Source organism: Chaetodon auriga, chromosome 10, assembly GCF_051107435.1.
Source record: "Chaetodon auriga isolate fChaAug3 chromosome 10, fChaAug3.hap1, whole genome shotgun sequence".
Classification (NCBI taxonomy): domain Eukaryota; kingdom Metazoa; phylum Chordata; class Actinopteri; order Chaetodontiformes; family Chaetodontidae; genus Chaetodon; species Chaetodon auriga.
This window is the reverse complement of record NC_135083.1, coordinates 17237590-17263404: the sequence shown is the minus strand read 5'-3', so window position 1 is coordinate 17263404 and position 25815 is coordinate 17237590. Positions and strand designations below refer to the sequence as shown.

The 25815-nt window shown below is 42.1% G+C and overlaps 2 protein-coding genes across 24 annotated transcripts in view; both read left to right on the top strand.

Moving 5' to 3' along the window:
- Positions 1–335: 335 nt before the first annotated feature.
- On the top strand, positions 336–18734 carry ube4b (ubiquitination factor E4B, UFD2 homolog (S. cerevisiae)). 3 transcript variants are annotated; one of them, XM_076740756.1, is made up of 29 exons: positions 336–651; positions 1869–2088; positions 2828–2963; positions 3554–3641; positions 4787–4931; positions 5074–5299; positions 5515–5970; positions 7362–7466; positions 8505–8646; positions 9059–9159; positions 9339–9453; positions 9804–9887; positions 10311–10367; positions 11047–11163; positions 11345–11443; positions 11526–11639; positions 11811–12009; positions 12368–12506; positions 12608–12707; positions 12869–12996; positions 13167–13265; positions 13365–13600; positions 13701–13827; positions 13952–14096; positions 14853–14987; positions 15173–15364; positions 15934–16108; positions 17202–17348; positions 17574–17867. In XM_076740756.1, exons 1-29 carry the CDS (start codon positions 628–630, stop codon positions 17636–17638), a joined length of 4116 nt encoding a protein of 1371 aa, XP_076596871.1. In that variant the 5' UTR covers positions 336–627; the 3' UTR covers positions 17639–17867. The 3 variants fall into 3 exon arrangements, with proteins under 3 accessions (XP_076596871.1, XP_076596870.1, XP_076596869.1); XM_076740755.1 differs by having other exon boundaries at positions 7362–7481; XM_076740754.1 differs by lacking the exons at positions 5515–5970; positions 7362–7466 and having other exon boundaries at positions 17574–18734.
- A 1147-nt stretch (positions 18735–19881) lies between these two features.
- The window catches only part of kif1b (kinesin family member 1B), a 56585-nt gene continuing 50651 nt past the window's right edge, over positions 19882–25815 (top strand). For 13 of the 21 annotated variants that reach the window (XM_076740722.1, XM_076740723.1, XM_076740721.1 and 10 more), the window contains exons 1-2: positions 19902–20192; positions 21353–21506. In XM_076740722.1, coding sequence (XP_076596837.1) covers positions 21401–21506 — 106 coding nt within the window. In that variant the 5' untranslated portion in view covers positions 19902–20192; positions 21353–21400. Of the gene's footprint in view, positions 20193–21352; positions 21507–25815 lie in introns of all 21 variants that reach the window. The other 8 variants (XM_076740734.1, XM_076740727.1, XM_076740724.1 and 5 more) reach the window with 3 other exon arrangements.

The window sequence follows — 25815 nt, the reverse complement described above, 5'->3', positions numbered from 1 at the left end:
GTATGTTTTGTTATTCATGCATTTCTTTTTGTCACTCTACCTTTAGTAAAATAAACAGACTAATTTTTCTGATGACATGCTTACTCATAGATGTGGCCTGTGTCATCATTCATCCCACAGGTGATAATGAGGCCGGAACTGTGATATGATAAATATTTGATATTATACAACGGGGCTTACACAGACGGCTGATGCACACAGACAAACACAATAATAACTGCACAATGCGCTACTTGCATTTATAAATGTTTGCATAAAATGCATTTATCTGTGTGATCCACTGAAGCTTCACACTTCCTCCAGTAACGTTAGTCCTTTAAGTCACGTGACATAGTGTAGAACCAAAATGGCCGCTGTTGTATTTTGACGTATAATAGCCAGCTACTTTTCTTTTTGTTTCATTCTTGGTAGGAAATTAGCAAACGAGAGACTTTTTGGTGGAACTGTATCTTGCCACCCTCCGTAAACTGGTGTCCTAGTTTTTATCTTGAAGACAATCAAGACTGACACATATTCGTTGAACGAGTTAGACTATGCATATTTAGTTCTAATACAGGCTAGCTAGCTGGCTCTGGCTGGCACACATTAAAGCAGTTGAAAGTGAAATAGCTAGCTAACTTAGATGCGATGGAGGAGTTGAGCGCAGACGAGGTAAGGTGACAATGGAAAAACGCTCAAAATGAGTGTCGATAATTAACTTAGCTCTATTTTGCTAACGTTACAATCAAGACTTACGTTTTCTAATATGTTCCTGTCCTTCGGACTTCATTTCAAACGCTCTTGCCACTAGCCGATTTGCTACTAAAGCTAACCTAGCTCAGAGGCTAGCATAGTCTAAATTGAAGAAATGCATCCGCGATAAAACCCCACATTTAGCTCGTCACCAACATACTTAAGTACGTGTAGTCCAACGCGACTCATGATGTGTTTCTTTAGTCAGTCAGTTAATACAGCCGGGTGAACAAACTAGAATTTAGATGTGGGACGTATGTTTCTGTCACCTTTGCCAGTACGTTAATTTAATGGACACAGTGCTAACTAGCTAACGTAGCTAATGCTAGAGGCTGTGCACAAGCTGGCCCATGGATAACATTGTTTTCATTTAAAACAACTTCATTCATGTAAATACCTTGGGTTTTTTTCATGTGACAGATGTTTTCTACGCGTTATATTATGACAGATCATATTACATTTTGTTTACCGAGATGATATGACATATCTTCTTGCGGTAAGCTAGCTAATAGCTTCTAACGTTGTTTTGCTAACAGACAAAAATTAGCCTGCGAGACGACTCAGCATAAAAAACACACCGGGCCACCATTGTGCAATCTGTGGGCCGAGTGTTTGGCCACTGAGCCGTTCCCCTTGAACCTTTCACACATAAACACATAATATTTTATGAAGTATTTTCTCTTCGTCCCCTTGTGCTAGTATTTAGCTACTCGATCAACTTGCAACTGAGTGTGTTGATTATCTACAGTTAAGGTCTTCAGCTGAGTTGCACGATTTAGGACGATTTATGTTCACATCTGGCTTTGTTCGTAATGTAGATTACGTTGTATCGATTCGACAAGGCCTGTCTTTTTAAGATTAAGACCACGTTTCTATTAAACCGATGAGTGTATTCTGTCTGGGGCTCATTAACAAAAATGGATAATGTAAATGAACTTATCTTCTTACATTCCTTATCTTATCCAGGCTGATGGAGCCAATCACTTATCCAGAATAAAATATGGCAAATTATTTTTTGGTCTATATACATTTTGGCAGCCTTTACTATAATACAAGCCCATATTATGCAGGGCTGTACAGTGAGCTTCCATAGTACCTTGACTGAATAAATAAATCTGCTGGTGTATTCATTCAAGATTCGCAGAAGGCGACTGGCACGACTGGCAGGTGGACAGACGTCACAGCCCAGCACCCCTCTCAGCACACCCCTGACGTCCCCACAGAGGGAGACACCCCCTGGACCCCTCCCTGGACCCTCAGGTGCCGCACCCCAGCCCCTGCCACCAGCTGCCTCTCAATCATTGGGGCTCAATGTCCACAGTGGTACTCCTGCCACATCCCCTATGGGCACCTCTGGTAAGAACCAAATAAGATCTATAGGTTCTGGGATGTATTGAGCCAGTTTGTAATGATTGTTATTATTGCAACAAAGACTTAAGGTTAAATGTTGTGGTTAAGGATTGATGTTAACATGTCAAGATCAGGTCAGTTTTTTCTGGTTGTCACTGTTACTATTGTCAACCTCAGTTGTGATCTATAGTTTAGACACATCTCTGAGGCGTGATGATAAACAACGTTGGTTATTTGACTTTGAGCGCAATACTGAAACAGACCTTTATAGTTGTGACCTTGATATTTGAGCAGCAGGAACCAGTCATGCACCCTGAGTGACATCAAAAAGCAGCAGCTTGTTGTTTAAGGGAAGCTGTTGTCGGCCTGCTGAGTGTGAATTGATGCTGCCTTTTGCTGCTGCTCTAGAAAATACTCTAGTTAGCCATATATGGGTACAGTGACAATTTTATGTTGGGTTTTGTGCTATTGCTATGCAACACTACCTTTAAGGGCTTCTACGGACTGTGGTACTTTCCAGAATTGGTTAAAATTTGTGATTGTCTTTGTGGCAGTAATGCAAGCTTTTATTACATGTTCAAGTGTTTGTGATGAATATTCTCTCAGACATAACCAGTGTATACAGAGTCTATTTCACTTAACTGTTGGTCATGATATGATTTGTGTACAACTATGAAAAGGCTGTTTTGTCTAGCCCTTCAGTCGCAGTAAGATCATGGCTTTTAATCAGCTTTCTCCTTTGCAGGGGTGGCATATGGAAGTCAGAGCAGCGAGGGTGTGAGCTCCCTCTCCAGCTCACCCTCCAACAGCCTTGAGACTCAGTCCCAGAGCTTGTCTCGATCGCAGAGCATGGACATTGACACTGCCTCCTGTGAAAAGAGGTAAGAGCTTTTTCAGTGGTGTATTGTACCACCCAGTGCAAAGGCTTAAAAATAATTTAAAAATGCATATTAAAACTGTACTCCATGTAAAATCTGTGTTTTCACTCTCAGATACTCCTCTTCTATGGGCTTGAAAGGTGGCTGTTGAAAAATGCGTTGTTTTCTCTGTCACAGAGAACAGAGACAGTGGGCAGCTTGAATGATATGATTTACAATAGATATCCAGTGGCGACAGATTTTCATGTTTCACACCAAAAAATACATATAAATGTGTTACACAGTAATGCAGTGAATATCATGGGTTATTTCTATGTAAAGGTATAATAATATTCAAAAGCCAGTTCATCCTGTCTGAAATTAATTCAGAAAGGTATGCTTGTCTTTGCATTGTGTGTAGCAAACATTAGTAAAAATGCTTGTTTTTGTAGCATGGCCACATGTTTTGCTCTTTCGAAATGAGGTTATGAAATTTGTTTTTAAAGAGATTAGACAAATACGGCACTTCATGTGGAACATCAAGGATCGAGTGTCAGCGTGGTCTGCTTGTGGATGAAGAGACTTACTAACTGCACCTCTCTGTCTTTTTCCAGCATGTCCCAGGTGGATGTGGACTCAGGGATAGAGAACATGGAGGTGGAGGATAGCGATCGCAGGGAGAAGAGGAACTTGACTGAAAAGGTAAACAGCAGCAGTGAATATTACTCAAACAAAGAAGGGTGGGGGCGGGGTCTTCCAAGGTGAATATCAGTTATGTATTTTGATTGACGCAATAACATTTACAGTATGTTAATTCCCTTTCAGGAGTATAGTTAATGTTGATTAACCTTGTGGTTCCATGTGGATTTAGGGCTCATTGGTGACAAGCTCGACTTGCTCTGTTAACAAATTGTTGAATTTAAGGGAGCTGAGCTGGCCGTAAACATCTTCTAAAAGATAATTTATGATTTCTTACAACTCATAAACAGACATTAACTTATTCTGCGAACATTTACAATAATTCTGTGTTAATTTTAGCTCCGTTTGAAGTGAATAAACATGATGTTTTCCAGATTGTTCTTGTCTGCCTTAACGACACAGCTGACACTTTTTTATTAATGATGATTGATTATGTCGGAGTTCTGCTGAATGAAACATGACGCCACACTCAGAAGAAGACCTCAGTAATATATAAAAACTTTGTTTTGTGAGGTGAAGCACCAGCAGACTGTGACCTTTCCTTACAATTCATCACAGGGTGCAGTGACAGAGGAGCCCTTCACAGGCTGATAATTTGATTGCTGTGACGTCTATAACATCAATAATGTTGACTGAGATTGTTTTGTGCAACCAAACATGCAGAGACCATTAAATATTGTTTGTTTGTTTTGTAGATATACACATTTACAGTCTGGAAAAATAACCTTCAAGTGGTGGATGAACAACTCAGATCTCTTACCTCAGCAGAAGTAGCAAAACCACAGTATAAAAATACTGTTAGAAGTAAAAGTCCTGCATTCAAATCTTGAATAAAAGTACAAAATTATCAGTAAAGCGACTAAGACTAAATTTATATTTAAAATTCTTGTCAAAATGAACATTGGTGTCATTAAGTCTTTTGGTATTTACAGGAAGGCAATTGGGGACTTTCCATAGATGCTATTCGTGGTTTCATTTTCATTTATTTCAGTTCATTGATGCATACTTGACTCTTGATAAGCCATAGCGATCAAAGGATAATGAGTATCTTGAGAATCAGAGTAATGCTGGTCCATTTGGCATTTACTCCGTGAATGGCTCCAGATTGTGATCAAACCCTCACTGTCCTCGCTCTCTTTCCGCACCAGGAAACCTCTACAAACTCAGATGTCTCAGAAGAACAGGCTCTGCTGCTCATCTGTAAGATCCTCCGCGTATCATGGAAGGAGCAGGATCGAGATGTCATCTTTCTCCCTTCACTGGCTGCAGAGTTCCACCAGAACCCTAAAGATGGTATGTCACTGCATATCGTCTTTATCTCGGTCGCCATAAATAGCTGAATGACCCTGCTCAATGAGAAAGCAAAGTGTTGTTTACGACTGACAGATTCCCACATTCGATAACTTGACTGTTATCATTTTTCCCCCTTGTGTAGTATACTCTGACTTCAAAGACCTGATTGGTCAGATCCTGATGGAAGTCTTAATGATGTCCACCCAGTCACGTGTCAACAACCCCTTCGCCAGCTTAACTGCCACCTCTCAGCCAATTGCAGCAGCCAAATCCCCTGACCATCGTCTGACGCTGGTGCAGCCCTCCAGTCAAGGTGGCAGCCCCATGGGCCCCAGTGCAGGGTCCTTTGGAGCCAGCTCTCTGTCCAGGCAAGTACCTTCACTCAGTATAATGAGCTCTGACTGTAACTCCCAGAGACTTATCAAAGCTCTGAATAGGCCCCCTGCTCTCCTCCTCGAAGGTGTGATGTATTGAAATTTAATTAAATTTTTCGAGTTTTTCCAATTTTGATTTGATCTTTTTTTTAAAGACATTGTTCCTAGATGAGTTTTGCCAATCATCGTCTCATCAATGTTGTCCACAGTCTGTATGGGTGTGGTAGTCCTCACTCGATGACTTTGGACGCAGCCAAGAGGATCTCCCCATCTCTCCCCACCCCTACAACACCCTCTGTACCTTCTACACCCTCTAGCTCCCCTGCTACTGCTACTCCAAGACACACTCTCAACCCCCCTTCTGCCCCCATGCCCATCTCCCAGCGCTATCGGCCTTACTCAGTCACCTCTCCCTGGGGGGCTCCTTCCCCATCTAGCCTGGGTAACAGAGGATTTAGTTCCTTTGGACTCTCTGCTAGCCCTGCAGGGCCCTCTGTTCCTCCCAATACCCCAGTTCCTGTGCCACCACCCAGCCCTCAGTCCTTCTCCTTGAGCTCACCTAGGGCTCGCAGCCAACCCTCCTCCACACCAACTATGGTGGTGCCCCCTTCTCCCAGATCGAATACCCGACAAGCTGCCTTTGCTGCCCGGATCCCACCATCTAGGTATCTCATCTGCCATTTGCATGTCAGTTTGTGGTGCACACGCAAGCAAACATACTAAAACCTTAACAGCCAGACTTGAGGTTGGGTGTGAACTAAAAGTCTGAACTCCACCTTTAGTTAGATCCCTTTTGTTGTATACTTTGCTTCATATATTAAGATTCATGCAGTCAGTTCTCATTTACAGAAGTTTATAATTATCTCAACTGGATAAGTTTTACACTGCTGGTGTAAAAAGTTAATGAACATGGATTTTGAATTGTTTTCAAGGTTTCAATGGCACTGACTGTTTGTCATCTCCTTAAAAAAAAAAAAAAAAAAAAAAAAAAGGAAAAATCCTCCAACAAAATCCTCAATTTGAATAAAGTGATTGATCGGATTAAATGAGTAAGAGCCAAAAATAGCTTCTTGTTAGTGTGGTTATATAAATGTAATTTGTGGTGCTGTTGGATTGCTGTGATACTGATAATCGAGGCGCCTGCGTGCCTTTGGGTACGGCAAGCTGGAGAGCAAACAGTTTTTTGACCATGGTGAAAATGTTGTTTTTGAAAGGCTAAACGGCAGCATATATGGATTGAAGCAGAATATTTTGTTAGATTAAAAACAACAACGCTGGAATTATAGAAAATGGGTTCACACGAGTGGGAGCCCGTCCGATTCAGCCTCCACTGGAATCTAATTCTACAAATAGTGTGGTGTTATGAATACTAATAATACTAATAATGTCAGTGCTCATTTTTAAATCTGCAACTGTGCAGAAATACCAGGTTTAAACAGAATAAATAGACATGCCCAAAAAAAAGCTGTGCAGCATTTGAATGATGATTTAGATTGTGAACGTAATGAATGAAGCTTTGCATTATTCAGTGCAGCCCTACTAACGCATGGTGTGTTCAGACAATTAACAGAAATACGGGTCTATTTGCATTATTAAGGCTGCTTTTTGCTAACACCTACCATTTTAAAAGCTGTAACTCCTTGGCAAATAACTAATATTAGGTATAGTTTCACAAACATGTTTTATAGGTCCAACATTGGTATGAAATTCTGGAGCACGGAGGTCGTGGCTTACGCCTCTTTGCTCAAGAGAAGCTGTATGAGTGATTGTGACACTCAGTTCAGTTATCGGTTTTACAGTGTGTAAAAGCTGCAGACAAAATGGCATCAATGAATATTTTAAAAAAAGCACAATAAGTTGTCTTCAAGCCAGCATGCAACCCTCCAGCATCCTTTCCTTAGTGCTCCCCTCTTCTTGTCCTCCTTTCTTCTGACTTGTTACCATTCCACATTGTCTTCATGTTGTTTCACTTCCCTTCTGTCTCCTCTTGCTTGCACAACATCCTCTTCTCTTCTAATCCTCCCCTCACTTCTCCCTCTCTTCCTCGTCATGTTAGCCCCTTGTCGTTCCTGTTCTATGCCCTCTCTGACATGTCTCAGGACAGCAGTGATGAAGATTCTGAGGAGGAGGAGGATTTTGCACGGGTTCAGTTTGGGTCCAGGTACACCGCTGCACGGTGTGTGTTTGTTTGTGCGTGCTTGCTCAGTTATGTGTCCACTGCATGTTCCAGTGGGCCCAGGAGGCTTAACACTAACTGCACACAAACACACCAGGGTAGAGCGGTGAAGATACACTGATGTAGGCTAAGCTGTAGGAGTGCTGTAACTCTCTGCCGTATGTTTTGCTCGTCAGACGTTCAGACATAAGGTCCCATAACTATAACATTTAGTGTATAATGTGGTGGTAAGTATTAAATATAGTTTCTGCAGAGCTGCAGAAACCCCATAGAATACATCCACTTTGTAACCCTTGACCTTTAAAATCCTGCACCACTCAAGACATTTCCTGGGCTACAGGAATGATCTTCAACAGTGAGAAAGCATGTAAACTTAAAGGGAACATTTTTGATATCCCCTTTAGTTCAGCATGAGTCCGTTATGATGGACTGCGCTAACATGCTCTAATTTAAAGTTTAGTTCAACTTGCATCTCGTCTTTATTGAGGAGAATCAGGCATGGATGGAGTTGCGTTGTTACTTAACATTATAACCTCCTGTGTTGATTTCATTTTTAGTTTTGAGAACATTTGTAACCCAGGGCAGAGGTGATATTCCTACATTGCCTGTGTCTAATGGACAAATAAGAGAGTTTATTACTTTTTAAGGTTTGTCATGCTTTGAAGCAGCTCTTACACAGGTTTTGTGGTTACAGCTGACCACTAACAGCAATCTAAACACCGTATTTGTCAGTTTCATGTGGCGAGCTGAATCCTAATATCAGCCTCAGAGACTTTCTGCAAGGCTCTTGAATATTTAATCTTTTTTTCCCTCTTCCCCTCCCCCTTTTCAAGAGCCCACTACTGAGACGCTGCAATACCATCACTAATGCCCTAAAGTTTGTTTCTTTCAGGACCCTTGAGAGTGGCTTTGAGTTTGATAACCATACATACATGATGCTATATCTCTCTGTGCTGTGAGGTTTTCTGTCACATAATGAGCCCCTCTCTGCTCCTGTTTTTGTTTTTACCTTTTTGTTTGTAGTCTTGGTGCATGTGGAGGGGGGATGTCCTGCGATTCAGCCAGCGACCGCTTCACCATTGAAGCATGCAAAGAGACAGAGATGCTGAACTACCTCATTGAGCGTTTTGACAGTGTTGGCATGGAGGAGAGGAAAGCTCCTAAGGTAACTGGCTATCTGTGAGACAAGGAATTGTCTCAACGATTCAAATGATTTATGGGAAAAGTATTTGTGTCCTTTTCCTTTCACAAAGAAAGAAACCCTATTTCAAGATTAAAGCGGACCTTTAAGATTATAATGATCCTTCGTATTGTAACACCTTAAAATTTCCTTTCTGCTTACTGACCATGTCTAGACGGTTTACAAAATGTCCTGAGGACAGAAGAACAGACTAGCTGTTTCAGAGACTAGCTGTAGGCCAGATGGTCTGCAAATGAGCCAAGGTTCAGCTCGTCAAAGAACACCGTGATTCAACAGAGTCTAGAGACACGAGAGTTTCTGTGAAATTGACAGCATACAGTTGTATCACAGCTCTAACCATTTCCCTCCTCTCCTATCTTGTCCATCCCTCTCTCAGATGTGTAGCCAACCAAACGTCAGCCAGCTTCTCAGCAACATTCGCTCTCAGTGTATTTCCAATGTTGCCCTGGTCTTGCAAGGCACCCTGACCCAGCCTCGGTGAGAAAGCCAGCCACACACTGTGACAGTCTTTGGGCTTTTTTCTTTTCTGTCATTATATTTCTGTTACATTCTGTTCCCTTCTTGTTAAGTCTCCATGGCAACTACTCTTTCATCTGTACTCCAAACACATTACTTATTAAATTTCAGCACAATGCTTGTCTGTTTTCCACATGTAGGAGCCCTCTCCAGCAGTCTTTGCTGGTACCTTATATGCTGTGTCGGAACCTTCCATATGGCTTTATTCAGGAGCTGGTACGCATTACCCACCAGGAGGACGAGGTGTTCAGACAGGTGGGAAGCACGTCTCATTTTTGATACACATTTAGACTTAAGCTGAAACCTATCCGAGCACACAGTGTGGCAAGAAGACATCCCACACACACACTCATATTCACTGCTATTGGAGCTGCACTGAATATTTAGTTTGATTAAAAAACTAAATCTATCTCTACAAGTAAGTGTGGAGCTTTGAGGCTGCAGTTGACTTTGTACACGAGTCTGTGTACATGAACAGAATTGGATTGATACTCATTCGTACCTTCACAGTTATGAAGAAATTGCAATAATTCAGGCAAACATCCACAACTTCTAAAAGTTGACATGGCACTGATGCACAATATTTTGGCTGTGTTGCTTTTCAGATCTTCATTCCCATCCTCCATGGACTGGCTCTCGCAGTGAAAGAATGTTCCTTTGACAGTGACAACTTTAAATTCCCCCTCATGGTAAGAAGGTCCTGGTCCTGATCTGTACTGCATTACCAGGCAGGAAGTGAGATTTAATGAAGTTGCAATGGCAGTGTATCAGGGTTTAAAATCACATCACCTGTTGACTCAGTAGATAGAGACCTCCAGATGTGCAGTGTGTGTACCATATGTGTGCAGATGTGCTAAATTATGCAGTATAATGATGTTCCCATGGTGCTGCTTCTCCTCTGTAATCTGATTTGGGACCTTTGTGAATTTGGTGTATTGAAGCACAGTGTTTGATGAACTTCGTCATAGGAGTGTTGCATTGTGTTGCAGTCCTTTCTGATTTTATTGGTGGTTGTACCATGTGACCCAGTTTACCTGTAAAGCGAACATGTGGGTTTGAGGAAGCTGTCAATTGAAGCATTGTTTCAGTTGTGATTTGTTCTGTTTTTACAGGCATTAGCTGAGCTTTGTGAAATCAAGTTTGGAAAGACTCACCCAGTGTGCAATTTGGTGAGTACACAGTTGTGTGGCCAAAGTTACTGTTCATGTTACTTATGTGTACATCTTTATGTCCTCAAGGCTCTGATTATTTAGGGCGCTTATTTTTTTATGCCAAGGCACCAATTTAGTTCAAGTGTTTCCCTGAGATGTGTGATTTTATTAGCAGGTCTGGTTTTTATCTTTGTTGTTTATACCTCCATCACAGCAGCATGGCCAGTTGACATCAGCACACAAAAATGTGTTCTGCTTATTTTATTCATGACACCAAGTCTTCCCTCTGCTTCACAGAAGAACAGGACAGAATTCCCCTGGATATGGAAAAGGACTGGGTCTATATTTAGTGACGTTATGACCTCTATGATCTGAGTTTATATTACTTAGTTGCTTTTTAATTATGTAGTAATTGATTATTTTATTGATATCATAATTGCAGCACATCCATTTTAAATCACATTTAGGCATTGAGCTTTTCTCAGTGACCTTAATTGAGTAAGCAGGAAGAACACATTGTCATTTCATTGTCTTCCACTGCTGTTGACGTACACATGCTGCCTTTGACTGGAATTTAAATCTTGGGTGATGGGATGGTTACCTGTACCACTAAAATGTGTTATATGTTTGTCGATTGACAACAAAAAAACCTGTGTACCCCTATTTAATATGTGTTTGTCATGGCTCTTCTGTGCAGGCAACGTCACTGCCTCTATGGTGTCCTAAACCTCTGAGCCCTGGTTGTGGCAGAGAGATCCAGAGACTGTCCTACCTGGGAGCCTTCTTCAGCCTCTCTGTGTTTGCTGAGGATGATGTGAGTTGTCAAATCAGTTGAATAATTAAAATAACTCGGTAGCACCAAATTGAAGCCAATCAATTCTCATACTTTAAGATCCTGCCAAAAACTGGGAAAAGTGACAATGGAGAGCAGAGCGAATGCAGTAATGCTTCCATCTTTCATGGATCTTTAACTCAACACTTTTCTTTCTCTTTAGACCAAAGTAGGAGACAAGTATTTCTCTGGCCCGGCCATCACCATGGAGAACACACGAGTCGTCAGCCAGTCATTGCAGCACTACCTGGAGTCAGCGAGGGTGAGTGTCTCCTTCATAATGCATTTATTCAATAGCTTTGTATGTAGAGTTATGTGTTAAAATGAGTTGTCATCTTTTTTAGGGTGACCTGTTCAAAATTCTCCATAACATCCTACTAAATGGAGAAACTCGTGAATCAGCTCTGAATTACATGGCAGCTCTAGTCAACTACAATGTGAAGAAAGCCCAGATGCAGGTAAGTTGCAAAAGTCATTTAGTCAACATCCAACTGAGTTAAAAGTCATTTTGCGTCACCACACTGCCACAATCCAGACAGACATTTTTAAAATGAAAAAAAATTCTGTTGTAGACACAACCTTTGACCATTAATTTGCAATTGTTCTGAATTCACCCTCTTATCTCCCAGACTGATGATAAGCTGGTGTCTGCAGACGGCTTCATGCTCAACTTCTTATGGGTGCTGCAACAGCTGAGCATGAAGATCAAGCTGGAGACGGTGGACCCCTACTACATTTTCCATCCACGGTGTCGGCTTGCTGTCAGCTCAGAGGAGACGCGTCTTAAAGCCACCATGGAGGAGCTCAAGAGCTGGCTCACTGAACTGCGTAAGATAAAATGATTGTGAGGGCGGTTTTGCTCTTGCGGAAATGTTTTGTGCTTGAAGTTTAAAATGAGTTTGGCGGTGGGGGGTTGTTCAAGTCAACTACATTGTTGATAAACATCTGTTATTTTTATTTTCATCTTTTTATTGCCTTTGCTTTATTTGGATTCATTCACAAAATAATAGCAGCTGCACATGCTGAACTGCCAACAATTCATGTCCTACATTTTTGATTTGAAACACTGGAAAACCTTCCACATACGAAATATGTGACATGACAAAGTCTTTAGGCAAAAAAAATGATGTTTAACTTGACGGTATGTGTATCAGAAATAATGGACTTTATTTGTTCACATGGACAGATGAAGACCCCACAAAGTTCTCAGAACCCAAGTTCCCCACAGAGTGTTTCTTCTTGACGCTGCACACTCATCATTTGTCCATCCTGCCGAGCTGCAGGCGCTACATTCGCAGGTTGCGAGCCATCCGCGAACTGAACAGGTACACACACACTCACATGCACACACTGGTGTTCATAACATGCTCAGTCTGTGTGTTTTAATGGTGGTTTTTTTTTTTTTTTTTTTTTTTAACCATGTTAGGACTGTAGAGGAGCTGAAGAACAGTGAAAGCCAGTGGAAAGATTCTCCCCTGGCTAGTCGACACAGAGAGATGCTGAAACGGTGCAAAACCCAGCTCAAGGTCAGTTTAACATCCTTGTAGATGCACCTGCTGTCTGAAGGAACAAACTGCAAATAGTCATCTCTCAGTTTACTGGACTCTGCTTGCTGAAACATGCAGGGTTCTTTGACAGAGCATATTTACAGACGTGTGATCTGTATAGTGTGTCTTTGTTCTGGTAGAAATTGGTGCGAGCCAAAGCTTGTGCTGACGTGGGCCTTCTGGATGAGAACCTGCTCCGCAGGTGTCTGCAGTTCTACAGCACAGTAATTCAGCTCATTCTTCGCATGGTGGACCCTGCCTACCCCAAGTGAGTCGTCCTGATGGAGCATGTTACTTTTTGTTGTGATAATGATGTAAAGGCACAGATGTGGTGTCACACAAAGCATTTTTTAAGTCCATCTCTCATCATGTGTAGCTTCAGATTGTATTGTAAATCAAGATGTAAGCACCTCATTTGCTTGTTCGTTCCTTTCACAGCATTATGCTGCCACTGAACCCCGAGATTCCCAAAAGCTTTGCTGCTCTGCCCGAGTTCTACATTGAAGATGTGGCAGAGTTTCTGCTTTTTGTTGTGCAGTAAGTTTATAGTCTTGCACACTTGTCGCATTCCACATGAAAGCAAAGACTGAGCTGTTTTCAATCCTGCTTGTTCCATGCCTTCCTCCCGTCTTCCAGGTATTCTCCGCAGGTTTTATATGAGCCGTGTGTCCAGGACATTGTCACCTTCTTGGTGGTGTTCATCTGCAGCCAGAATTACATCAGGAACCCCTACCTTATTGCCAAGTTGGTGGAGGTGCTGTTTGTCACCAACCCTGCTGTACAGCCTCGTACTCAGCGATTCTCTGAAATGATGGAGAACCACCCGTTGTCTGTCAAACAGCTGGTCCCTGCCCTCATGAAGTTCTACACTGGTGAGTTCTGTGCACACTGTGATTCGCTGACCCTCTCCTTTATTCATTATAAGCTTTGGATGTTTTTATTTTTAACTCAAAAACTGTCTCCTCTGCTCAGATGTTGAGCATACCGGCGCCACCAGCGAGTTCTACGATAAGTTCACTATACGGTACCATATCAGCACTATCTTTAAGAGTCTCTGGCAGAACCTTGCCCACCATGGCACCTTCATGGAGGAGTTCAAGTGAGTTTGCTTTTGGTAATGGAAGAAAATGACACAAGTTTGGTTTGAGGCAGTGGCTGTCTGGCTTCGGTCAGTTCCAACCTGACCCACTCTTCCATCTTCTTTCATGCTTCCTCCCCTCTAGCTCTGGCAAGCAGTTTGTGCGCTACATCAACATGCTGATTAATGACACCACCTTCTTGTTAGACGAGAGCCTCGAGTCCCTGAAGCGTATCCACGAGGTTCAAGAGGAGATGAAGAATAAGGAGCAGTGGGAGCAGCTGCCTAGGGTCAGTGCTCATACATACAGGCTCTTATTTTTATCTATCAGGTATGACATGCATTTGGACAGTAATCAAGCAGAATCTAAATAGTAAAATGCTGTTTGGCTTCACAGTGCTGAAGTGACAAAAATTGAAGCAACAAAGACTAAATGGTAACAAAGTGGTTTTTGTGTGAGCTGAGACGTATTATCATCTCAGTTGCATTTGTGCTAAACTGTGAAACTTGGCAGAAGGTGACTGTTGCAAAATAGATTAGAACAAAGCAATCAGCCCCAAGAGGCCATGGTTTACAGTGATTTTAGAAGAGCTAAGCAGCATTGTTAGGCCACGGCCTCATGGGGCTTATTGCTTTAATACAACAGTTGCTTCATATACCTGGCAAGGTTTCATGGAATAAACACACTGCTTCAAAATGTACAATAATCCCACTGGGTCCCAGTTTAGTTTCTTGACTTCTCCAGCTCTTCAGTTTCTCCCTTAATTTCAGCATGTGTCCTTTCTTTATTGTCTTCTATCTCTATCTTGTCCATCTCTTTCCACCACTCATCCATGCTTAGCTCACCCAGTACATCAAAATTCACAGCAAAATCTGGCATTTTGAAAATAATACTTTACCTCATTAATAGTGATGTAATGCAGTCACAGGTCTGCGTTTATAGTATATTTTACAACGGCTTCAAAAGCAGCTCAGCCAGTCATAATCACGGACCAGAACTATCTGTTTTATAATAGTATTGTTTGTGTTTCCCTCAAATCTCTCAGGAGCAGCAGCAGAGTCGCCAGTCCCAGCTGACTCAGGATGAGCGGGTGTCTCGCTCCTATCTGGCTCTGGCCACAGAGACGGTTGAAATGTTCCACATCCTCACCAAGCAGGTCCAGAAGCCTTTCCTCAGACCTGTGAGTGCTGCTGCCCCCACCTCTGAAAAGTGGTCACACTTGAACTTCATATATTCTAGGCTCTATGAGTGGAAATGTATTCACAATTATACAGTAACAACCAATGTAAAGGCAACATTATCTGCCTACATTGGTCATTATGAACCCATCGAGCTAGTCTAAACGGTGCCTTCTTTTTCATGCAGGAGCTGGGGCCTCGTTTAGCTGCCATGCTGAACTTTAACCTCCAGCAGCTCTGTGGGCCCAAGTGTCGGGACCTGAAGGTGGAGAACCCTGAGAAATATGGCTTTGAGCCTAAGAAGCTCTTAGACCAGCTGACTGACATCTACCTGCAGCTAGACTGTGCCCGCTTTGCTAAAGCAATTGCAGATGACCAGGTTGGCACAGTTGATCACAAACACAGTACTTTCACTCACAGCTTACTTTGTGTGTAAAAGAGAAATAGTTGCTGACCCTAATAACAAAACAAAAGAGAAGTTTCACCCTTCCTATCACTGCGAGGTTTCCCCACTAATCATGAATACCCAGATGATGGGAGGAGGAAGCATGTAGGCTCCAAACACAGCAGATTACTTTATTTTAATGTGTGAAGTTACAAGTTTCAAGCGTTCACTGTAGATGTTGACTGTAGACAGTCGAGAATGTGTGATTTGTTTGCAGAGACTACTTCGGATGGTAAAACTTCAGTGACCACTTAATCTCCTAATTTGCCCATTATTATTGTTCATAGTGTAATGTTGGGAGTGCAGAAGTTGTGCAATGAACCAAGCTGCTGCTTGTTGCATACAGTATCACAGTTTATGAAAAAATGTGCAGACATAACTGTCTTAAGTCTTAAATATGATGACAGTAACGCACAGCTAAGGTACTGAACACTCACATTACTTTAGACGCTCTTCTCTGGCAGCTCCGTAATAAATTTTCCTTGTTCTTGGTCCGGGTGCAGCGGTCGTACAGCCGCGAGCTCTTTGAGGAGGTGATCTCAAAAATGAGGAAGGCTGGAATCAAGTCCTCCATCGCCATTGAAAAATTCAAGCTGCTATTGGAGAAGGTGGAGGAAATAGTCGCCAAGAACTCCCAGTCTGAAATGGACTACAGTGATGCACCTGATGAGTTCAAAGGTGTGTATATGTATGTATGTGTGTGTTTGTCCACAGTGTGTTTACGCAACATACCTGCAATTTTTAAATGTGTGTATCCAGTAGAGATAACCGTACTTACAACCCACTTTCCAATGTACTCAGTCCCATGTTATTAGAAGGTCAATAAGTCTGCCTAGTGTACATATTCTAATTTCTCTTTTTTCTGTATAGTTGCTAATACTACAAAGGCCCCAAGCCTATTCAGATAATTAGTTCAAATCTCCAAATACTATTCTAGCAGCATTACACTGAGCATCTACCAAGGTCTTTTAAATACAGGTTTTACATCAAATTTATAATGTCTAAATTGACACTTGAAACTTTTCTCTGTGTGGAGACCTTACCCGCATCGAGTAAGTTTCTGAATCTTTGGCCCCAAACAGAAAATGTCACTTGCTTAGAAATCTGGTGTGACCTCAGGTCATGACCTCAGTCAGTGCAGACAGATGGGATCTTCAGCAGCCTATGTTGCTGTTGAATTCCAGACATTTGCAGGGGGGTTTGCAGCTCATAGAGGTCATATAGACAGCTTAGAGCAAGGCTATCCTATAACCACAGACTTAATATAATCTAGAAAGAGAACGTGGCCCACATACCTCCTTTGATTGCCAGTTATGCCAGCCAACCCACCACAGTTGATGGGAGTGTGCCGCACAGGAGGCTGGAGTATCGGCTTTCTATGTGGTTAAAATCTCCCACGCCAGGTTTTATTTTTGTAATGCACACGTTGTACTATAACACCCTTGTGACATTTCAATATAGGGCACACTTTATCCGAAGCTTTTGAGTAATAATTGGATTTTTTTTTTTCTTTCTTTTTTTTTTTTTTTTGACTTTGACTTGACACAAGTTGCAGGCTATGATGTTTGTTTTACCTCGCCTTTAAATAAATACAAAAAGTTAGATCAAGTGTGAAACACAATAGCTGTCACTGTGATGGAAGACAGGTGCCAGTGCTGCTGCTGCTGCTGCTGAAGCTCACTTTCTATGCAGTAACTCCAGGATTGGCAGTTGAAGCTTGGAGAGTGTTTGGATCTTAATCTGACACACACATGTAACTCTGTCGCAACAGACCCTCTGATGGACACACTCATGACTGACCCCGTGATGCTACCCTCTGGGAACATCATGGACCGAGCCATCATCCTGCGCCACCTGCTCAACTCCCCCACTGATCCGTTCAACAGACAGCCACTCACAGAGAGCATGCTGGAGTCAGGTAACCCCAACACGATGCCTTTTTACATGTGAAGCTGTTTTGTTCAAGGAAGGCAAGAGCAGGTGCAAAAGTCAATTTCTTGCGATGAAACGCAAAGCACTTAGCAAGTTTTAGTTTCAAGACAAGTGATTTAAGGACAGCTGGATGTCAAATGAATTTACTGCCAGTAAGGTTGTGGATGTCAGTTTCGTCGCTGCTCCTCACAATCTGTTGTTAATTCCACAGTCCCTGAACTGAAGGAGAGGATCCATACCTGGATGAGAGAGAAACAAGGGGGACGGCCTATCTAAGGACCACATGTCAACATCGTCTGACCTGCTAACCATCATTAAGGGATCTGTCCGAAATGCCTGAATTGAGTGTCACTACTACCAATGACAAAAAAAAAGAAGAAAAAAAAAACATTTTGAATGGGTGAAAAAAGGAGACCTGATTTGATTTTTATTCGCATTTACCCTTTTTGTCTCAAACCATTATCATGGTTCTAAAAACGAAATATAATAAAGTTAAGACTTTTAAGTTTTTTCTCATGAGTTTGTGTATACATATATCAAAATATATACATATATTTAACAAGAGTTAGTTAATGCATTATAATGCTGCAAGAATACGTTTCCACCACCAACATGTTTACCAGCGAGGTGCGTACAGTCACTTCATTCAACATTTTCCTTAATGGCTCTCATTTTGTTTTGTAATACTCTGTCTGTGGGCTTCATTACAGACTTATGATTTGAGGGAGAGGGAACGGCACTACATTTGGGAGAGTGTGGGTGGGTTCTGATAAAATTACTAGCCCTGAGTTTTCATTATCGAGACTGTGACAATGATGAACTTGAGTCCACATAATGTATGCTGGTTTCCCAGAGCTAACAGATGCACAGTTTGTGCTTGTAGACAAAGGTCAGAACTGATAATATCCATTTAAGGATGTAGCTAATGTAAACTAATCCTAAATGTCAGCTTCCTTTTGAGTACAGTAGGAAGAATAAGCAGTGGTTTACCAAAATACAGTACGTTCAGTTGTTCCTTTTTAGTCATATTTTCCCTGCTGACTTCGATAGACTGAATTTTAATTCTTGCGTGTGCATGGCCTCAAGTCCAGAACCTCCTAAGCGCCTCATGGACAAATATCCCTCTTTTAGGCGAAGTGGAAGGAACATGAGAGAATGTAGCATGACCACCAGAAACACCGTTGTCGGAGCACACCATTAAAAGTCTACTCGTCAGAACCACTGACATCTCACCTCAAGATGGTCTCTTTCAAGTGGCACTGTACCTAACTTGACCTTGCTGACCTTAACTGTACAGGAAATTATTTCCTTTAACCACATACCTGGTTTGGACGCTAGGATTTTGAACTGAAATAAATGATGATGCACATTATTCCACAACTCGTCACTGTTTTTTCCTCCGATTGATGTCTTGGTGGTAGTTTAGTTTATTTGACCTTATGAAAACGAAGCTACATGACACAACAAAATGTCAGCATTTATATAAAATATATTTTTTCCCAGTTTCTCTAATAGTCCTTCATATGAATAGAGTATCCATGCAGCAATCCAGGTGATTTATTGAAGTAGAACAAATCCCAAAATTATAAATACAATCACTCCCAGCAGCAAAGGAATGACACATTTTAACACTGAAGGTAAGCTTGCATTTTAAGCTTTCTCATAAACCATCATTTCACCTTTTAATTCGAAATTGTGATGTTACAATATTTTTAATTTGTTGATTTTTTTTTTGCGAATGTTCCAGGATGCCAGTTCCTGGCAACGCAAATGCACTTTTTTGCAGTGTGGTTTCCTGAATGTAAAGCTTAGTCATTCTCCTACAGTAATTGTTATAAACTAATGGATTAAACTTGGTAACTTTCCCAATTTCATTGGCAAGATTTAAATATAGTGTGTAATTAATAAATGAGCAGTTTACCCTGGAAAATAACAGTGACCCTCAGTCAGTCTTTCAGCTGTTCACATTTGTTGCACACCATGAAAGGCCTGACAGCAAAAACTGTCTAATAACCGAAATAAAAATGAATTGCATTTGCAATTGGAGCCTTGGTTTTTATAGGGTTTTTTCTTTCTTTCTTTCTTTTTTTTTTTTGAGATGTGGTTTATTTCTTGTTCTTTGTGTGTGTGTGTGGTTTTGTGGTTGTAGTTTTTTTTTTGCATATTCAAGGTAAAAATAGATCTACATTTATGGTAGTTATATGGGCATGTACATTTTCTTTTATTTTATTTGTAGTTTAGAATGGGTTTGTAGACATTCTGAAGTTAGTTTGGCAAGTGTTTTGAGGCATAAGGATGGGACATGCTCCTTATCTCGCTAGACGGCGCTCTTTGCGGTGACCCTGCGTGTTGCGGTGACGGCGGTGCGGGGAGCGGTGGGTAGAAATCCTGCAGTGTGGCGTCACGGTCGAAAAAAAAGAGACCCCACCCACTTCCGACTTCGAGGATCACCATTGGCTCTAAAACACATTCGTCGACGGTGTCTCTCCGATTATTGGCCTGTCAGGACGTCAGTCAGCGTAGCCGAGAGGGAGTTGACGTAATCTCTTCGGTAAATCAAGGCAATCTATCAATTCTTTTCGCTTGTGTGCAGATAGACGTCCGCCTAGTATCTTTACTGGAAAATAAACCCGTGAAGGGGTCACCGGTTGCAGCCACAGGTCCATCCGGCGGAGGATACCGCTATAATGGGTGTTTTTCACGAAAGTGGACTTAAGAACAGTTTTCGTGCTCGCGGATTCAGATAAAAAACAAGACATCTTGACGCCCGCTAGCTAACATTAGTTCTCGCCGCTGTCCTATGGTGTTGTCCTGGTGAGAGTCTTCAAACGTGAGTAAAAACGTAGAAATAATTTCTTTCTTTATATTGTTAATGTTTGTAGAGCACATGGTTGATATTATCGATAAATTAAGGCAGTTGTTGATGGCTAGTGAGCAGTTGAGCTAACGTTAGTCACAGACGTCCACTGTCTTTGGACCAGTCACCTCACATAGTGATGCTGGCTCTGACACTTTTCCAACGTTATTCCTGATTATTTTGCGAAGCATGTAATATCGCCTTTTGTAGTATTTGCATAGTATTCGTCTATGGTTGGATAGTTGTATCAGCCAGACAGACAGCGGAGGTTAGTTAGTTCCGTCTCTCGCCAAAGACTGAAGTCACAGCGGTTGACGTTTCGTGGTTTAGCGCGAGCGTACACTGAATATATGACAGATAGCACACTTTAGGATTTAATGTGAAATTCCCTAAACCTTCCCATGTAGAGTACATCAGGAACAATGCGTCGAGTCTGAGCTGCTAAAATAAGCATGCAACTCCTCCCTGCACTACTCCACATCATACAGCCGCGGAGGATTAGCCTACTTCCTAACATCGGTGAATTTAATTTTTAGAAACGGCGTTTTCAGCTTTCTGTCTGCACAGATTGGTCGTTGTTAGGTGCAGCAGACAGGCCCAGCTCTCTGTCCCACTGTAGCCCTCACCAAATAGGGTAGATAGAATTTCATGGGCGTATGCTTTAGCAAGTATGGCTGACTGCAAGGACATGGAAAAACATCAGATACTTGGCATATGTAGTCACCGGGCGCGGGATGTATAGCTTTAATGGACTGCACACATTTTGGAGAGTTGTGTTTATAATTGTAATAATATCCAATATTTGTTTATGCAGCCCAGTTATTACATGTACTGTTCATTTATTATGTTTGTCAAAAGCTGTATTGTGGGTTTATACATTAAATGCATTATCTTGCGTCCTTTACTTGACTGTTAAAGGTTTGAGTGGTTGCTGTTTACAAAATATTAAAGCGCCTCACTGGGTTTGGTCGGCCATACTTGTAGGCTGTTACGACTTGAAAATGGGAGGGGGAGCACTCTCATTGTGTTTGATTGACATTTTATCCTGTTGTTCTGGCAAGTTATCTTTTTTCTAACAAGGAAACAAACATAGTCTTGTTTCATTTATTTACATTTTTCTGTGTTTCCTTTAGGAGGGATATACAAGGAATCTTACTGGCAGACTGTCCTAAACCGCAAACATGTCAGGGGCATCTGTAAAAGTCGCAGTTCGAGTTCGGCCCTTCAATTCCAGGGAAATGAGCAAGGAGTCAAAATGTATCATTCAGATGCAAGGCAACACTACAAGTAAGTAGCGTACTGGCATGCACACAAGGACACACACAAAATCAGACACCATGTCTTGAATTTGCACAGGCATGTCTGCTAAGGGAAGTGTGGTATAGCACACATGCTCCCGCGTGGTCTTCCCTCAGGGGTCTTAGCAGAGAACAGTAGAATGAGCATGCTGAATAGTGGACGGTTGGGGACAAACAGCCTGAAAGAGAATAAAAGGCTTACAGAGTGAAATTCCTCCTCCTCCTCTGAAGGGGCCTGCATGCCTTAAGAGTCTCTGTGTGAGAAACGCTGAGGTGGATCATACTGGGAGACCCAGGGGTCGCCACACAGCCTGGCCTGCTAATGCCCCCAATTCATCAAAGCTTTATCACACAGTTGGCGCTTTAGAATGGATGTGTGTGTTATTTTTATAGTTTGTGTGGATGTGTTATCTCTTAGTGTACACAAACAGTTTGCACAGAACTTCAGAAGCTGCAAGAAGTGAGTCATTTACAGGGTGTACTGGTCTTTATTTTGCTGTAAATGTGACCAAAAAACTGAAATGTCAGGGTTCAAGTTTTGAAGGCCGACTGACATTAAATGAAAATGAACTTATTTCTCATCTGTTGCAGTTTTAGCAGATTTTTCTCACCTTTGACAACATATTCAGTGTCAGGGATGAAGATGAATGTGCTTTGAGTTTTATATGGAGCCTCAGCTCAAATGAAAATATAATACTATGCACATTGAATGAATCGTTGCATAGCTTTCCATCAATGTGTTGAAATTCTTTAGGTAAAACTGTGATGACACCGTGCTCCACTGCTGTAATTGTGGACTCAATGAGAATATATGCAAGGACAGACAATAGTAGAGATGGAGGAGAAGACCTGAGCGTGATTGGTAGTCTTGTGATTCAACCTGCTTACTTGTGACTGTGAGTCATCAGGTTCTGTGAAGTGTTAGCTGCCTCCTTACTCATGACTGCGCTGTATGTCCCATTTCAGCTGGCAGACGAACACAATCGCCCTGACATTAGCATGGAAACATTTAATGACCCACTAACAAGACAGCATGTGATGGCAGAAACCTGTTCTTCCAGAAGGCACTCTTTTTTTGCCTGGAGTTTTGTCTGTCAGGCTTATCAGGCTCATTAGGCTAAGCCTTTATGAATCTTCCATAAGATCAAGTGTCCCTACCAGTCAAGGCTCACTTGCCCTTTATCTCTCACACTCTACCAAAGAGAAGCTTTGTGTCAAATCCCCAGTTCTTTTACTCTATATCCTTGGGTTTTCATTATGCCAATGTCACTGTGAGGTGCTGGAGGGTGACTCGTGGTTTGTAGCAGAACTGCAGTGGGATATGCAGTGTTTTTGGGGGTTAGAGAGTGAGTATGTGAGCGAGAGAGGAGGAGGCTGCAGTACTGCCTACTCTACCTCCTATCACATGGGCAGATTGCAGAGCAGAAAGGGAGGCTGGCAGCCGGCCATACTCTCCCTTCATCAGGACTTCATTGCAGATGGTATGCTGAGAATGCTGTCTGATTTGGATGCAGAGAGGTTTAATGGTACTTGGTGGCTGAAACGTGCACAGGTTAATATGTGCGGTTGAAAATATTTCACATGCAGTGTGAAAATCTGACCTTTCAGTACTTGAGGTTCACTGGATTTCCTCACACGCAGTCAGCCAACTTACATTACTTGCCTGAACAATTCAACAGTGGTTTGTTCTTGAGGCTAAGAGATGTTCGAGCTTTGGACAACTTATTGATACCCACACTTTGTTTTTTATGATTACAGTATGTAATGGTAAAATTAGTTCTTATTTGGATTTTATAACATTTCTCAATAATTCTATAACGCATGTTTGTATGATTTTGACTGAGTCGTATTTTCTTTCAGAATAATCCACTTCTCAGTTTTTGAAAATTTCTATGTCCAGTATGTCATTCCTTTGCCAAAATAAGGTTCAGTGTGCTGCTTCAATCATAATCAATGGGACATAGCGCTAGCGTAACATAGTATGTGCAATATCTGTGTATTTCTCTCCTTTTATGTTGTCCTTCGTGATTGCTCATGTTTAAATGGGATGGAGCACTGCCTCACTGAAACGGGATGTTTAATGGAGTTGCTAGGTCAGCTTGTAGGTGTTTGGCAGATGTGTGGATGAGGCCATGACACTCCCCTTATTGTTGTGACTCACTCAAGGGCATATGTGTCGGTGCATGTGTGTCAACAATACAGAGAAAGAGAGAGCTTTGGGGCAAGGACAGGATATGCTCTCTCCCTCTCTCCCCTGTCTCTCTCTCTCTCACCATGCATGGAGGGTTGTCAAGGATAGGGTGCAGGCAGAGGGGCAGCAAATTGATTATCCAGTGTGCAGGAAATGTGTCCAAGGCCTCTGCAGGCAGGCTGGAAACAAGTAAAGGCCTCTTTCAGTAGAAGCTCTTAAACATACCAGAACTAATGTAATTATAAAGGGGTGACGCGATGGGCTGTTGCATTAGTTAGAGTTGGTGCTCCAAATGTTGAATAACGCCAGGACACCCAAAGCCTGCCTTCATTAGGGCCCTGATGCGTTCTGTCTTGTTATGTAACCCATGTGTTATGTTCCCCCTCTGCCAGTGAGCAACCACCCATGTATGTATGGCCAAAGATGGTTGTTACATCTCGAGCAGTCCACAAAGAAAAACCGATTCTCTGTTATGTTGGAGCATTACATTGACTTACAAGGTCTAAAGGAATGTTTTTTGTAATGCCTAAAGACACCACCCCAGTCTGTCCATGTTTTGCAAGAACGGCAAATTGTGTAAGGGAAATTCTCCTTGTTGATTGTTGAGAGTTGCTAATTCTCTGAAGAATTACAGACTCGGTGTGATGAATCAGGTCTGTTTAATGCATGAAACATGGAGGGAAGACTCATGTAGAGTGTTCTCTGCAGATCTCCACAATGTCTTGACTTTTATACTGTTTGGCAACAACGGGACAACTGGTTGTCACATACACCTGGTGTTGGTAAATCATGCCTCCCCCAAAGCAATGACCATTTGAGGGTTTCACTTATCTTTTTTTAGGGTTTATACTTTACCATGAACCACCTCAGACACAATGAATTGAACCCCAGATTGCCCCCCTCACCGATTTCCCTCATTGAATGTCCTTCTGTCCTCTCTCTCACTTTAGGGAAAGGACCACAGAAACTTGTACAATTCATAGACTGATTCCTGGGATTAGTAAATCATCTAATTCCTACAATTGATAGAACAAATAGAAGGTCACCATATCAATGAAACCTTTACCATTCAGATACAATTTTGCTGAGTGTCCTCTCAGTCTGAGCTAAGTGGATGGTGACCTTACAAAAACCCTACAGGGAGGAATCAGCTCAGCTCCAGTGTCAGTCACACATAAGAGGAAATGACAATGAACTCATCTCATATGAATGAATGGTGGTCATTGAGGAAAGAGCTGGCAGGACAAGTGGGGAGTAAGATGGGGAGCATGGGATGGTCATTCTGCTGCTGAACCCTTTGCAGACAGGGCCGATTGACCTGATTAGGACCAGTAATCCACAGGCTTGCCTCAGGTCACCACGCCCTGCTGCTGTAATCTCTGTGACCCTTGTAGGTGTACATATACCTACACAAGCCCACTCAGGGTGTTCCATTCCTCAAGGCCTCATGCTGAGATTGTTTTGGAGCAACGCACATTGGCCCACATGCACTACTTATAGCGCAGACTCACACATTCCAGTCTGATGGCCTAACGAGGAGAGGAGGATAGGCAGATGTCTGCGTCTGCTCCTGTTGTGTCATGGGATTAAGTTGTGCAGCTCAGCATGTTTTCAATACACTTACCTGTAACAGCTGTGGAACAGAAAGTGATTTGCGTTGTCTTTCATAATAATAACCAGGAGGAGACAATAATGTTATGAGTCAGAGTATGGGCAACTGTATCTCATGCAGCTGTCGCTGTCATATCTTATGAGGTTGTCTTCTTTGGTGGGTAGTCAAGGCAACAGTGTTCTTCTGCTGCAAAAACATCTTGAATGAAAGAATAAAAGCTCCTTACTTCTCCCTTCTACTTTCCTTTTTCATAACATCATGTGTTCAGTTTGCTTTGGCTCATGACGTTCAGCCCTGATGCCCTTGGTCTCAGTGTGGCAAATTGTATGATGCTGAAGCTCGGCAGATTTTGAAACTGAATAGGAGACAGTTGTTAGGTTTAGACGAATAGTCATGTAGACACTCTTGGTTAAGGTGTGTGTGGATGAATGCTCACCCAAATCTGTCTTAATATCAGGTTGTCTCTGACGACAAGATCCTGTTGCCAGTGTTTCT